The sequence below is a fragment of the Anabrus simplex genome, chromosome 1, assembly GCF_040414725.1.
Source record: "Anabrus simplex isolate iqAnaSimp1 chromosome 1, ASM4041472v1, whole genome shotgun sequence".
Taxonomy (NCBI): Eukaryota; Metazoa; Arthropoda; class Insecta; order Orthoptera; family Tettigoniidae; genus Anabrus; species Anabrus simplex.
The window spans coordinates 432,037,175-432,054,130 of NC_090265.1; the positions used below are offsets into that span (position 1 = coordinate 432,037,175).

At 41.9% G+C, this 16,956-nt stretch overlaps 1 protein-coding gene across 3 annotated transcripts in view; it reads left to right on the forward strand.

The window, feature by feature from the left end:
- LOC136856907 (protein FAM13A) overlaps positions 1-16,956 on the forward strand; it is an 856,533-nt gene that overhangs the window by 555,585 nt on the left and 283,992 nt on the right. For 2 of the 3 annotated variants that reach the window (XM_067135141.2, XM_067135142.2), the window contains one exon: positions 13,397-13,609. The exons of the other annotated variant lie outside the window; for it this stretch is intronic. In XM_067135141.2, the coding sequence (XP_066991242.2) occupies positions 13,397-13,609 (213 nt within the window). The remainder of the gene's footprint in view (positions 1-13,396; positions 13,610-16,956) is intronic. 3 annotated transcript variants of the gene reach the window in all.

Consider the following 16,956-nt stretch of genomic DNA (forward strand, 5'->3'; position numbering starts at 1 on the left):
ATGAATGTATGTATGTATGTATGTATGTATGTACACGCATCACTAGAAAACGGCCAAAGAGAATTTAATGAAAATCGGTATGCAAAGTCGGGGAATAAGTCGCTACAATCTAGGCCATAAATAATTTTATTCACCCTGATAGAAATGGTAGTTTAGGAGAAGGCCTTAAATTTAATTTTCAAATATTTATTTTTTTAGTAGTCCTATCTTCATAAGAATTGGTATGCAATGTCAGAGAATACGTCGCAAAAGTATAGCTTATGAATAATTTTATTCACGCTGAGTGAAATGGTAGTTTAGGGGAAGGCCTAAAATTTAATTTTCAAATATTTACGTTATTAGTGGTACTATTTCATTAACAATTGGTATGCAAAGTCGGAGAATGAGCCACTACAATTTAAGCTATAAGTAACTTTATTTACGCTGAGTAAAATGGTAGTTTAGGGGTAGGTCTAAAACTAATTCTCAAATATTTATATTATTAGTTGTCGTATCGATAAATACTATATAACCAAAGTTATAGAGAATTAAATTTCCGACCATTTATGTCTTATACATTTTTACCGTACCGGCTAGGGTAACACAGTTATTCATGAATTTGTATTTTTGTTGGTAAGTCCATATCAACGCCGAGCCACGAGAAAATGGGTTAACAGAATTTAATCAAAATCGGTATATAGAATCGGGGAAAAAGAATCTACAGTCTAAGCTATAAACAACTTTATTGATCCTGGATGAAATTGTAGTTTAGGGGAAGGTGCCTAAAATGTAATTTTTAAATACCAATGTTATTGGTCCTATCGAAAAGTACTATATAAAAAGTTATAGAGAATACAATTTCCGATCATTTATCTCTTATTCGGTTTTACCGTACCGACTATGATAAGAGTGGTATTTCAGAGTCGGAAGAAAACCAAATGGGAAGGCCTATAATATCGAACAATGACATTACATTGACCATTGTTTATTGTGATGTTCTTTGTCTCTTATGCTGCCTCTCAACTCCGATAGATGGGGTTACTGCTGCGTAACGAGTGTAACAGGTTGACTGAATATTGGCGAGAAATAGCCGGGGAGTTATAAAACTTTCTTCTTTACCATGCCATTCCTCTTGTTCATACATTTTCTTATACAGTTGGTACGTAAGCTGGTTCATCATAGTATTTCAGCTATTCGATCCCTAATCTGACGCGCTGTTTTGAATAAGCAGTGTGCGTACTTAAGGCAGAGCCTCACTTAGTAGTAGTAGTAGTAGTAGTAGTAGTAGTAGTATGGCCTGGTCTAGAAGAACAATTTAAGCCTTTTCCAAATTATAGCACCACAATATTCAACTCTGAAAAGAGCCGTTTTTTAAGAAAAGCTTCTTTCTCTTCACCTTTGAAGAGGGGTTTCTCTTCTTGCTTGGAGAAAGAATTTGCCTTCAAGTCAGATAGATTTTTCCGCCGCCAGTGTAGTGAATTGATATTTTCCGACTCATCGGGTACTCCTAGGAAACGGAATAGTAATTGGGCATAGTTTTTGCCCTGGGAGCCTCCACTATGCGATCCTCTCCCCACCGAAGTGTGTTCACGGATCACGGCTGTCTGCGGTTTGGTCATTCCAGGTCTGGAACTTTGGACTGTTAGATAGGAAGTGTAGTCCTGTTCGTTAAAAGTGAGAAAATGTGTGGTGTTTCATTTGAACGAGTATTTCGTAATATGAAAGCATTGCTTTTAATCGAGCCATTCCTATTGACGTCATCGTATGTTCATTTCAGTTGGAAAAACCACTAAGACAGTCTTTCTGAGGACGTAAAAAGGCATTATAATGAAAACATCCCAACCTGATTGTGACTGATGGTATGAAATTGGGTCTACCATTACAGTGAAAATTCCGTCAGTCTTCATACTGTATGAGAAAAGATGTTTAGTGACCTCCCGTGCATTTCTATACAAGAGCTATACAATTTAAGACAATCTTGCTCACAACGTGTACACTACCTAACCTAGAATTCTGTATACAGTATAGAATTCCGTAGCGAAGCACGGGTACATCAGCTGGTTAGACTAATAAAGCAGAGCAGAAAGTATACGGGCCGATGACCTTTGATGTTAGACCCCTTTAAACAACAAGCATCGTCATCAGAAAGTATACCCAACAAATCAGGAGGTATACATACTCTACTGACTGAAGTTAAGCAGAAGACATACATCAGCGTCGTGTACCCGCGTATGCCCTCGGTTACAGCCCTGCTACCATCCCACTATTAGCTCTTTCCTATCCCTCTGTCGCTGAAAACCTGCCTACGTTTAGTGCGTGCATGAGGAACCCCTCTTCAGACACAATTCACACACTGTATACCCAGATATGTCCGCCTCCGTAGCGTAACGGTTAGTGTTATTAGCTGCCGTCCTTGGGAGCCCGGGTTCGATTCCCGGTACTGCCAGAAATTTATGAATGGCAGGAGGGCTGGTATGTTGTTCAAATGGTACACGCAGGTCACCTCCAATGGGGGTGTGCCTGAAAAAAGAGCTGCACCGCCTCGGGATGTGGACAATAATAATAATAATAATATTTGCTTTACATCCCACTAACTACATTTTTAAGGTCTTCGGAGACGCCGAGGTGCCGGAATTTAGTTCCGCAGGAGTTCTTTTTACGTGCCAGTAAATCTACCGACACGGGGCTGTCGTATTTGAGCACCTTCAAATACCACCGGACTGAGCCAGGATCGAACCTGCTAAGTTGGGGTTAGAAGGCCAGCGCCTTAACCGTCTGAGCCACTCAGCCCGGCTGGGATGAGGACACGAGTTTACTTTTACTTTATACCCAGATATAAAAGGATGATGACCAAAGACAAGGCAAGTCTCTGAAATACATCATCAACAATATGAAATGTGAAATGAAATGTCGTATGGCTTTTAGTGCCGGGATATCCCATGATGGGTTCGGCTCGCCAGGTGCAGGTCTTTCTATTTGACTCCGGTAGGCGACCTGCACGTCGTGATGAGGATGAAATGATGATGAAGACAACACATACACCCAGCCTCCGGGCCATTGGAATTAACCAATTAAGGTTAAAATCCCCGACCCGGCCGGGAATCGAACCCGGGACCCTTTGAACCGAAGGCCAGTACGCTGACCGTTCAGCCAACGAGTCGGACATCAACAATATAATATAACGCGAATAAAGGGTAATAAACATTTTGTGTTGCGGAAGTCATTTTTATTCTTCGAATTCCTTAATTGAGCCACATTATTTAGCCTGTTATAATTCCGTTTTATGGTGGAAAGGTTAGCCGCGCATGGACTACCGGAACATGACGGAGCCTGGCACAGCTGACTAGCAGGGCGTGGTCGCTAACTAGCCCTTGCCCTTGGCTGACATTCTGCCTGTAGGGAGTGTTATCGATCGCTTTGTGGTGGAGGGAGGAACAATCGATGACTCTTCAGCTGTGAAAGCCATCTCACTCTCGCTGCATTAAGCGCACAAAGCTTTAGCTTTTATACCGGCGCCCAGATGACGGCACCGTCTTCCATTCGTAACGATCCAACTTCCTGAAGATGTGTGCAACATTCTACTAATGGCTATTCTCAGTCTACTCTGACGTGCATTTCGACACAACATACGAACAACCTACAGGTAGACCAATCACAAGTGAATGCTCAGAAAACATCAGAAGAGGAATAGCAATTTTAAAAACGCTGATGTCACAGATTCACAACGTAGAAAAGCCAAGACGTTACTCATCATATACTGTAGGCATTCACTCGGTAACGAATATAATGTCTTCCGAGTGCGTCAGTGTTCCCGATTTCGAGTTATTTGATGGCTGAAGAAACTAATTTCTATAAACACAAGCTCTGTCGCAGTGCTGACACACAGGCATTACTCTTCTTCTTGTTATTCTCCCACATCTTGGCGAACTGTGTATAACGTGTGAGTTTGGTATTTTTACGGCAAGATGCCCTTCCTGACGCCAGTCCAATGTGAAGAGATGTATTTACTATTGCGTTTCTCTGCGGTGCGGTGGTTGGGTGAATATGAAGAGGAGTGTATTGGAACAAACATCCAGTCCCTTCAGATAAATTAACCAAACGCAGTTAAAAATTTCTGACCCAGCCAGGAATCGAACCCGGGACCCTCTGAATCGAAGGCCTCGACGCTGTGAAGGAGACGAACAAGAAACGACTTTACTCCTGCAACCAAAATCATCCTCACCAACACGTTCCTATTCACAATTTTCCTACCCGAATGCTGGACTTAATACAAGGTCGATCTTCGTCATATTGAAAGTGTTCAGTGACGGTTGGTAATAAGTAGACATCGGATTTATATGCTGTATAAATCACCAATGAAAAAATGAAATGTCTTATGGCTTTTAGTGCCGGGATATCCCAGGACGGGTTCGGCTCGCCAGGTGCAGGTCTTTCTATTTGACTCCCGTAGGCGACCTGCGCGTCGTGATGAGATGAAATGATGATGAAGACAACACATACACCCAGCCCCCGTGCCATTGGAATTAACCAATTAAGGTTAAAATCCCCGACCCGGCCGGGAATTGAACCCGGGACCCTCTGAACTGAAGGCCAATACGCTGACCGTTCAGCCAACGTGTCGGACACCAATGTAAGCATGCAACTACGCTGCTAAAAGTGTTGAAATATGCACTTATTTTCATGCTATTAAACACTTTTATGAAATGCAAACGGAAGATTCCTTTACTAGACTCACGTGATTCACCCACATCAATACATAAAATCATGATCATGAATAAACAATTGAATGGAAAAAAATCGCACTCTGCTTACAGCAGCGGCTGTTCCACTAACATAAATAATCCGTGCATAGTTTGTGAGAGTTATCAGTCTATCGGGTTCAATGTTAAAACATATGCACACGTCGCCTAGATAAGACACAGTGTGTTAAACAGTGCACATAATAAATCATAATTTTTAAGGCTGTAACAAAAACCGTGTAAGAAAACACGAACATGAAGAGACACACTTAAATACACACTCTTTAATTTTACACCGCACACCCTACTTTCCCTGTTCATAATTTGCTTTGCAGTACCCTACAGCAATCTCCTCCAAGTTTTCTGGTATAAATCTGTGGCGTTTGTCTGTTAAAATTAATTTGACTGCGGAGAATGATCTCTCTACATCCGTGGATGTGACAAGACAGTACTTGAATTTGGGAGCGCACGCGGTGTTCTTGTCTTGATTTTTCCTTCAAATATTACCACAGCTGTTGTGTTCCTTCAGAACAAGGCCACTCATTCCGCCTGAGTCCACGGCATTAATTACTTTACATTTTCTTGAAGACTACTTGTAAAACATATTAAAATATGCATAACAAAAGTCTAAAACATGCACAATAAATCCGAAATTTGAAATGTATGCACTATTCTCAAATGTATGAAAATATGCACATATATGCACTATTAAACTTTATAATTCGCCCAGTTTCACCTTCACACGCACTTCCTTGTCAGTTTTGTAGGTGTACATATCGGCAAACAAAATATGCATTTGCATACAGATCCGATGTCTAGTAATAAGACAACTAAGTCTACCGTGGCCTCAGTTAACGTACAGTCCCGGCGTTTCCCTGGAGTAAAAATGGGGTGGTTGGGGGACATGTTCAAGGCTAGCTAGCCCTTCTCTTGTAACAAGCATACAGCCACACGATCCGTACCGCGTAGCCAACTTGCTGGAGGAATACTGAAAATCATGTGGACTGTCATAAGAACCAAGAGTCAGTATTAAATAGTCTATACCTTAGATTAAAGTACTATTGAGGGCCATTCTAATACAGCAAAATAGGGCATGAAATACATTCACGGTATATTCTGTCGGAGGAAGTGACTAAACAATTGGCTGCCATCTTGGGAGCGTGGATGGCGACCACGGGGCTTTCATCACTAACTCTTCGCGTACTCCTCACTTCAATGTTTCCTACCCGTCCTCTCTTGGTCAGCCGGTGTTCTCTTCCGACACCGACGGCGTAGGGGCTCTTATCAGTATCACAGCCTTTGTTGTCTTATCTATTTCCTCTACTGTTACGTTCATTGTTTGAGGGCCTATTCCTTTATCTCTTCTGATTAGTGTTAAGAGGGGATGGTCCATGATCGATTATGGGAGTTGTTTGTATGGGAATACTCCTGTATACGTCACACGAAGAAACTCGGCACCACACAATTTCGGGCGATCCGCATCTGTTTGGGTGCTATGAGATCCACACCAACAAATGCTCTTTTAATAGAAGCTGGAGAATTATCTTTTCAAAATGCGCCGAGAAATGGTAACCAAGAAATTTATGTTACAACGTTCTGCTATTTCACAGCATCCCATTCTTATTGCACTTCAACGATTGACCGTTATCAAGGAGAGACATGGACGACGCTCACGATACAAGCCACAGCTTCTGTTACCCCGCTACAATGAACTGTAAACGATTTTCTCACTAACTCTCAAAACACGAACCATGCCCGGATTTGAAGCCAGCCTTCAGTGTTCTTCACATCGACTGCCGATATAGTATCTACCTAGATATCTCACCACAGAAGCTCATACACAGAACTGCATTCCGGCTCTGATTCGCTCCATGTCGTCCAATAGTACTTATATCTTCATGGGTAGTTCCAAATTCGAAAACTCGGTGGGATATGCGTATTACTGCCAACAAACGGGAGAATGTGGAGCTTCAAACTACCGCCAGAAACATCTATTTATACAGCGGAAATTTTAGCTGTATGTGCTGCACTTCGTTTTTTGGCAAAACAAGCGATTCGATTCCGCTCTCATCATTACGCACTCCCAAAATGTTATGAAGAAATTCAAAAATCTCAAGTGGAATCTCCAAACGCATGGTTACTTGTATGACATCGTGGAGCGAGCTTTTAGCATCTACTCTTCAGGTTGCTCCATAGCATTCCTTTGAGTCAAAGGACATAGTGGAATTTTTGGCAATGAAGAAGCTGACGTACTAGCCAAACGTGGTGCATCGGAAGGTCTACTTACAGCGCTGCAACTCCCATGGGGGGACTTTATTCCCACGATTCGACAACAGATTCGTCACAAATGGTCTACGGAATGGGAAACTTCTCAACTGCATAAAGATAGAGCTTATGCTGTCGTACAACCCAACATTCCTTCTAAACTATGGTATTATAAGTTTCATCGGTCACGAGGTCTAACGGTTCCAGTAATCCGAATGGGGCTCAATTATGGATCATTCCCTTTACATCTACATCGCATAGGAGTTTTTGGATTCACCACGCTGTCGATCTCAATATGCGGAGGATGGAGATCTCAACCACATTTTGTTTAAGTGTGGCTTTTATGATGCTTCTCGAAGCCGCTTTCTATCTGAACTATCTGGTCTACAAGTGCCGTTCCCGACCACCGCTGTATTGGTGTTGCACGGTGAAAACAATTCATTTCTCAATGCTATGATGGATTTTTTGAGAACCGCGGATATAAGAAATGACTTTGTGCTCTTCGCATTGTTGCCAGTGTGTTGTTTGTTCTCCCCCTCTTCTCCCGGAAGAGAGATTCAGTGTAGTGTTCTGTACTTGAAAAATGTGTACCTTGCACTAACAACTTTTATTTTTGTATGTGTGCTGTGAGTGTTCCTTTTACATGGAGGATGACCAAATGTTGTTCCAACAAAGGTCAATTAATTTTTTAATAAAAAGAGGGGATGGTTGCAGAGTTGGACTTTTTATTAAAACAGTAATTACCACCATCTACTACTGCAAATTACCAATACGTTGGTCCCTTCCCCTGTAAAAGATGGGCAAGATAAACTTGTTGTACAGAGGGTTCTTGAGGACTCAAGAGGCTGCGGAAGAGTAATAACGCGATATGTGCACTGCATTACAAGAAGGATAAGAGTTCAGAACACGTCTGGCAAGTTTGAGAATTGAAGGGCATCGAGAGCATTGTTATTACTTTTTGGAGTGCTAAAGAAAATCATATTGCGAAGTCTATTTTCTTTCCATTTTTTGATTGACAAATACTACCATTGTCAACATAATAGTCTAATCTTATTTTATCAAGGATTTAAAAGAACATTTGTGTACCTGCAACATTGCTGTCTTCTCCTTCCGCTTTACCGTTTTCCCGCCTAGAGACAGGGTCCACTGTCTCCATTTTTCCGTGTCGAGAGCCGTGCCAGGGGGAAGATGTACATTTGTGAGATCTTTGAGTAGCTCATCAGACCATCGGTAGCTCGGTCGCCCCTTTGCTCTTTGTCCAGCAACTTCCAGGATATAGCCCTTCTTCGCGATCGCAGCACATGCCCAAACCATCGTAACAGGATTGGTGCAACACCATATTGCTTCCTTATTCTTTCACTGGAGACGTGATCCAACCTGGTGATGCCAGATGTTCATCTAAACATCTCTATGATGGCTGGTCGACGTTCTGCTTCTTGTTGGTCGGGTTTTGATGAGCCTCACTCCGTAATGGCCTAGCCGATCATTCTATTCCTGGATTTGGATTTAGAATTGGAGATTCAGCTTGTTTTCGGTAGCTAACATGACATGTTCATTGTAGAGAATGGTTCAATATAACGTTTGCTGCAGGTCTGCTGTAACACTGTTCATCACAAGGATGGGCAGCAGTTGTGGCAGGGCCGAACCTAGATGAGCGCCGACTGTGACGCAAAGTTACTGAACGCTCGTGCAGCAGCTTGAACTTAATTTATTGGCTCTGCGCAAAGCAATTGTACGCATTTGACACGGTACTCCAGGTTGCCGTGTTGTCGGAATGGTGATCAGATGACCGAGCGAGTTGGCCGTGCGGTTAGCGGCGCGCAACTGTGAGCTTACATTTGGGAGATGGTGGGTTCTAACCCCACCGTCGACAGCTCTGAAGATGATTCTCCGCGGCTTCCCGTTTTCACACCAGGCAAATGTTGGGGCTGTACCTTAATTAAGGCCACGGCCGCTTCATTCTCACTCTTAGCCCTTTCCTATGCCGTCGTTACATCAGACCTATCTGTGTCGGTGCGACGTAAAGCAACTTGTAAAAAATCAAAAAAGGTAATCAGATGAGGTCACGCAGTACACGACCAAAAGCATTCTCGAAATCTAAGAGCGCGAGATGTAGCGGCATGCTCTTCTCACGATACTTCTCAATTAAAAAATGTGCGGCGTGGATTGCGTTGGTTGTTCCGCAATTTTTTGCAAATCCAGGTTGGTTTGTGGTTAGCTGGATGATCGCACTAATCCGCTTGTCATGGTGTGGCTCAGAAGTTGAACTGTGCGGTAACTGGCACACTCACTGGGACGTCCCTTCTTTTGGTAGGTGAATACCGTGATGCTTTGTTGCCAGTCACGTGGCGTTTTTCACTCTTTGACTATTTGGTTGAAGAGTCTTGTCAATCAATCTGCTGCATTCCACCTTCGAGAGCACCACAACTTTGCCGCAATGTCATCTGTACCAGTGACTTTTTCTGGTTTAATTTGGTTTAAAGCAGCCTTGACTTCATTACTACATTCATGACAACATTACTAACTGTATGCATGTTGGGTATTCAGCCCGAAGGCTGGTTTGATCCTCCACAGCTCCACCAACAGCTGTCATAAATAGCCTGGGTGTTACTGAAGTGGCATACTATGGAAATGAGGAGTGAGGTAGTTTCCCATTGCTTTCGTCACTGAGCCAGAAGCTGTTATTTCATATCAGTCTGCCAAGCCCACTGAAATGCATGCACCAACCGACCCCATGATCAGCATTTTCACACCATTCATAACAGGGACTGGCTGCATAAGGAATGGTATTACTAGCATCGCTCATACCTCAGTCACTTTCATATTGTCAAAGCCAAGGAGGAGACTATGACTGGTCATGAAAGTATCAAATTTATTCTAGCCCATGCCAGAAGACACAGTGCACTGTGAACACTACATCTCCCCAGCAAAGGCATCATTACTAACTATACTATGGAAAAAAGCATGTATTCACTACTGCTTGAAAACATCTTTTCTAAGAAACGAAGTTCATTACCAAACGTAGCAGCATATAGATCTTATTGAGTTGCTTGATCTGTATATCTTTTCTGTTGTGTGAACAAGTGAACACATACACCATCGTTATCCCCCCTCGTCTCTGAATAACTGGTGGTCATCTGATCTTGTGCATGGGTTCCTAATAGCCAAAACTGACAGCCTTGCACACACTTCCCTTCCTAAGAATGGCAGTTAAGGATATAAGCGAACTAACATAAGAAAGCAAACTTCTGACATTCAGACTTTATCGTTCACTATTCCCAGATATAACTTAATTTTAATTTTGTATCACAGTTCTTGGTACTTAATTTAAGTTATCGCTTAATTAAATCCTCACAGGGTAAATATAATATGTATGTAGACATAAATTGCACGAGTGTATCAATAAAAACTAGGCATTTGTTTCGAAGTAGTTAGTTACGTGCATTGCACGCAGGTAAACTGCTTTCAAATTACGTAGAACACGAAGCTTGCAGATTAACTTTGCTTTCAGTAAAGAAACATACAGCGTAATACATTTTATGATCAATAGTTGTTTATTCTATCACCAGACTTTCTTTGAGCTCCTGCATTTGTCTTCCTCTGTAATTTGACTTGTTGACTAGGAAGAAGTATGCATATGGTGCTTGAGACAAGTCAGTCTTTGTAATTACCTTTTCAGTTGTGTAAATTCAAAATGTATATTTGATTTGTGAACGAATCTGCTCTCGTTGGCCCATTTTTCTTAACCGCCGACGTTTACAACTCAGCGTCATTGGGATACAAACCCAGGATATTAGGATTGCAAGTTTAGTGGCTTCAGTACTGTTCCGTAATTCGCCTTACAAACCAATATTAACATTTTAATAGATAACAGAGGAAAGGCACAAACACTTTTTCTGAAGTTAACCGTCCATAAGAATCGGTAATTTGACAATGAAATGAGTAGTGACACTTTTATCAATACAAGTGACACGCTTTGAAAACATAATTATAATCTTCAGAATTCTGACTACCCAAAGCGTAAAACACATGTTGTGTTCACCGGGAGGAGTGTAGATTCCGTTCCTCGTTAGGTAGCGGATGAATTTTGAAACGAGGCTGCTTCTTCTGGAGAGTCACATGGCCATGAGGATCTCTCATCCTCCAACAGAAATTATTGGAAAGGTGCCAGGCATAGTTCTAACTACTCTGTCCCTTTTAGTACCGAGGTTAAATATTATAAGAGGTTTTCCATCCACTCCATCGCGTACCTTTAGGGTAGACGTCCATTGGAAGCGGACGAATCTGTGCGAAGTCTGTTCGGCCGAAATAATGCGTACGCATTCTTTGGCTGCGCATTCGGCCGAATTAATTAATATATGTCTGAAGTAATAACATGGAAATTAAGGTATCAGAGAGAAAAGGACAAGTAACTTATGGTACTGCTACAGCCTGTGATGTAAGAGATGTAACAGACAGTTTTAAACTTATTTTGTAAACAACCTTCAAATAGAAGTACTGATGGAGTTTATGATGCAAATAACACATAAAATCTTGTTTTGTAAATAATCTTGAGACATAAGAATCAAGTGAAGTGATGCGAAGTAAATAAAATATACAGAGTCTTTATTTATGCTTGGCAGGGACTTTCTCGCTCGACCTTGGCCGCCAGTGACGGTTCATTTGCCGGCTACCGCACGTGCGTATGTACGGCAGAATATGGTGCTCAAAACCATTATCGTGCATTTTACTCACCATGTTTACAGTTTATGCTAAAAAATCATTGTCATGCATTTTACTCACCATTTTTACAGTTTATGCTGAAAATGTTCCCCATGCGCTGCCAAAATATTCGGCATCTCCTAATGAAGTTTTTGGTTACTCTACCAAGTTCTTCAGCACGGATGGATGCAATTGCAGCTCTTATATTGTCTTTAAGTTCATCTAGTGTGTGAGGGTTGTTCCCATAAACTAAATTTGTTAACATTCCCCACAAATAAAAATTACATGCCGTTAAATCTGAGCTACGAGGGGGCCACAGATTTTTACATATGGTCCTCGTACCAAACACGCTTCAGTAAGGAGATAACGACCTTTACGTCTATTTTTATTTTTCACTGAACCTGTAGGTTTGAATCTCTTGGCCAGTTGTTTTATTGTCCGATTGATAGGAATGGGTCTCCCTGGAAATTTCGCTCGAAACTTTTATCTTGTCTTAGCGCACGATTTTCTGCACTTAATGTAAGTATTGTGCAGATATATACGTTCACGTAACGAATATTTCACATACATTGCAGCACTACACACAATCACAATAAAACACTATACAACACGACATACAGTACGCAGTAGCTTCATTGAACACCCTGCTATCTCGGAGCTCAGCTCTCAGCAACTGCTGAAGTGCCGGAAATCGCGCGCGCCAGCGGCCGGTAGCGGACTGTCATCGCCGGCCAACTTCGAGTGATAAAGTCCCTGCCAAGCATAAATAAAGACCCTGTATATATTGAAATTATCAGGTCCCTTCATTTCTCTCGCCACCTCACGCTGAACGTCTTCACCACATTACACGTATAACAATGTATTAGACTTTCGTTGGTCACATAAATACTTCCTGTGCTGTATCAAAAGTACCATCTTTTCAACATTCATGACAAAACACGCTCTTCATTCGGAAAAGCCAAACTAATCTGGATATATCGCAGTTCGCATGTATTCTTGCTGTTCTAATGGACGCAGACCAGGTTGACCCCAGCGGTTTTGAACCCTCGGCCATATTCATACGTGTTCGTACGAATTTCTCATCGCAACTTTTCATAGTTTTCTGCTTCCAGTGGACGAGAGTCTTTATGGATTGCATGTAATTCGTTTAGTTACTTTCTTCAAAATCGTTCATGTATAATCCACCTTGATCATACCATTGAATATCAATTTCTGCCTTCGGATGAAATAAAAGAATGCTGTTATTATTAATCCTAGAAAACTGTTATAGGCTATATTTCGTTACAGAATATAATTTAACACAACTTTTTCTGAGTGAATTTCAAGAAGCTATTCGGACCAAAAGTCACTAAACCTCGGTCTGGTCCTAGATATATTACTGTGAAAGGGAGTATTAAGATATGATCGGATTATTAGGAGGAGTGATATTTCAGAAATGTTCCTCCTCTGTAACGGAAGTTCTCGCCGTCGACAACAGTTCAGGACTCGCATTCTTGAAAGCATTCTTAGAAGATGGCTTTGTATGCAAATTTTGTGAAGGATATCAGGCGAGTAATTATAGAAACCTCAGATCACTGGCTGACGAAGTCAGCACCTAAACATGAATACAAATTGTAGCACCGTTCTGTGTACCGAGATAAATCTGCTCACTACTGCTATGATGGCGGTAATTAAGGGCTAAATGTAATAACAAAGAGGGCGTGGTTGTGCAGGGATGCGGTGCGGAGGATTGTTCCGCTTGTCCGCGGGGAATCCCAAACTTGTGGAGCGTCTGCGAGCCTCGTTCGATCGCACTGGCGACGCTGACCTGGAGAGCGCCGGGGACGCCGCTACCGTGGCGTCCCTCCTCAAGCTGTGGCTCCGAGATCTTCCTGAGCCGCTGATCACGGCCTCGGTTGTTACCGAGTTGGTGGCTGTTCACGAGAGTAAGTATCCTAGTCTGCTTGCATCCCCGGAACACTGCCTTGCTACCCTCCACTGCTTGTGTCTTATGTTTGTGTGCCTTCCTTGTACCCCATACTTCCTGATTACAAGGTAATAATATTTCTCTTATGTATAATACACTATTCTTAACAAGAGTTTGACTCAGTGCCCTCAATTATTATAGACAGAGGAAAGAAAAACATGAAATAAAGCATGACATTGTAAAAATCTTAAAAGTATTACGTCCCACGTTTCATGTCTACAAAATGCAACAGGTTTGTACAGAGGAGACATTAGCGTTTTCAGTCATACGTGTATCAGAAGTACATAAAAACTCAACAGGCAATTCTGATCCCCTGAAGTATGCAACATCGTAGCAGAGTGACATCCTAATTAGCATCTTATCAAGAACGTCGAAGTTCGCTACAAAATGCAACAGGTTTGTACAGAGGAGACATTAGCGTTTTCAGTCATACGTGTATCAGAAGGACATAAAAACTCAACAGGCAATTCTGATCCCCTGAAGTATGCAACATCGTAGCAGAGTGACATCCTAATTAGCATCTTATCAAGAACGTCGAAGTTCGACCCTCGGTCAAGTTGGAAGATGAAGTCCCTTAATTCATGTTCCAGATGTAACTTCTTGTAAAGGCAAACTTGTTGTGATTTCGTAAAACACATTGATATTTTGATGATCAAGTACCAAAGGCTCTTGAAATGAGCCAGGCCTAATAGCGGCTCTTCTCGAGGTTGAAGACAAATTGTTGCAGATTTGGAAAGGTTTATTTTTAATGTCCTGGAAGTTTTTTCGAAACTAATGCATTATATCCGCGGTATGGAAATATCTAGGCATTCCCGTAGACTCCCTCTACCGAGTGAATTGGCCGTGCGGTTAGAGTCGCGCAGCTGTGAGCTTGCATTTGGGAGATAGTGGGTTTGAATCCCACCGTCGGCAGCCCTGAAGATGGTTTTCCGTGGTTTCCCATTTTTCAAACCAGGAAAACGCTGCGGCTGCACCTTAATCAAGGCCACGGCCGTTACCTTCTCAGTCCTAGTCCTCGGTCACCGAAAACCTTCAGTGTATTAGTGCAACGTTAAACAAGTAACAGCAAATTAAAAAAACTTCCTCTGTGGATCATTGCTGGAATGTTGGCCTCTGGTTTTCAAAATCGCAGGTTGAAGTACAGAAGTGGTCGGATTTTTAAAGGGTGGACAAAGTCTATTCGTTACTCTATTTGGCTACGTCTGCACCGGAGGTGGTTTGCTTAGCGCCTAGATGGTGGATAGTCGCTTGGATGATTCATCCAAGCAAACGAACTCCCGTGAATGAATGGACGTGGCCACACCGAGCTCTCGGGATGGCTTGACTCCCTGCGTAGTCGCTAAGCGTCTATCCCAGCGAACGAACTGCGCTGTTTTTCCAAGCTTCTATCCAGGTAGAAACTTGAACTTGTGTTTGTACTTAACGTACATTTCACGTAACTTTTGTTCACCTTTGACTTGAAAATGGATGAGTTATTTGAGTCAGCAGTGTATAATTAAAAGAGAAGCCTTGTAGAACTTATCATATGAGCTACACAAAAATGCCATTGTCCTCAAAAAGCTTCGGGAAGAAGTAGCGCGGAAAGTGGCAAGGATGGTAAGTATGTTATATCCGACAGCACTAAATAAAACTCATGAGTATATTGACCAAGATAATTCCAGTTTCTCTGCCATCTGATGGTATAAAACCGGAGAAATTAATGTAAAAGACAAACTTGTAATTTCTAAAATGGTTGTCTCGAGTGACTTGGAAACCTAAAATGCACCAAATAAAAATATATAGCCTAGGTGAGGCCGTATGATTATTAGTATCTATATAAATAAAATTGTTTCTGTTTGTCTGTTTGTCTGTCTGTTTGTCTGTTCCACCATCACGTCGAAACGGCTGGATAGATCTCAACCAAACTTCATATTTAGAGTATACTGACCCCGGGGAAGGTTTCGATATGCATATCATTTTAAAATCTTTGAAAAGACGGGGGTTTTATAGGAAAAACGGTTTTCCTCCATTTTCTCTTATACTATTATAGGCAAAATATCGAATTTGTCGTATAAGGACGAGACAAAGCTCAATTTAATCCTCTTGACGCAAAGAACAAAACTCGGTAAGCCCTACGGGCCCGAAAACCATGTTTTAAGGCCCTAAAACCAACCGTTACGGAGATATTGGCACCACACTACCCCTGCTCTAGGAATCGGATAAAGAAATGAACTGCCGTAACCATGGCAACGTCAGCTCCAGGATTCTAGAGCAGTGAGATTATGCATGTACGTTTGGGCATAGCTGTCAACCAAAATAGGTACAAATAAGACTTAATATCTGGGAAAAAAATATACTGTTGTGTAAGGCACTCATAGGACTCCTTTGGGCGGGGATGGAAAGGGGGTGAAGAACGAGTGTAAAAATCTTACTATATATAGAAATGGAAGTGTGTGTGTAAATGACACATCTCCAACTAAACCACTGGAGCAATTTCAACCAAACTTGGTACACGAATCACTTACTATCGGGAGACGATCACTGTGGGGGGTAAGCCATCCCTAGCGCCCTTAAGGGAGAGGGTCAGGGGGGTGGTAGTTACAATAATAATCGAGAATAGTGTCGAATTCATAGTTTTCGGGGTCGCTGAGTTGAAAAGTGATACTCTAGAATTTTTTTAAAATCCAGCCCCCTTTTAGGTTGGGAGCAAAGGGTGGGGGGGTGGGGTGAGATATAGAAATAATTAAAAACAGTTTCGAATCCATAGATTTCAGGGTCTCTGAGATGAATAGTATTACTCCGGATTTTTTGCAAATCCAAGTGGGGAGCGAAGGGGGTGAGATATAAAATTAATCGAAAAACTACATATAAAAATATTATCTTCTTCTTCTTACTATATATAAAAATTGATGTATGTGTGTGCGTGGGTGTGTGGGTGTGGGTGTGTATATGACACATCTCCTCCTAAACCACTGGAGCAATTTCACCAAACGTGGTACACTTATCAATTAGTATCAGGAGACAAACCGCGTGAGGGTAAGACACCCCTAGCACCCTTTTGGCAGGGGGCGAGGGGAGTGGTATAAAAATAATCTTATAAATAAAGTTGTTCGTTTCTGTTTGTCTGTTTGTTTGTTTGTTTGTTTGTTTGTTTGTTTGTTTGTTTGTTTGTTTGGCTTAAGTGCGGCCAATATCCAGTATTCGGGAGATAGTAGGTTCGAACCCCACTGTCGGCAGCTCTGAAAATGGTTTTCCGTGGTTTCCCATTTTCACACCAGGCAAATGCTGGGGCTGTACCTTAATTAAGGCCACGGCCGATTCCTTCCA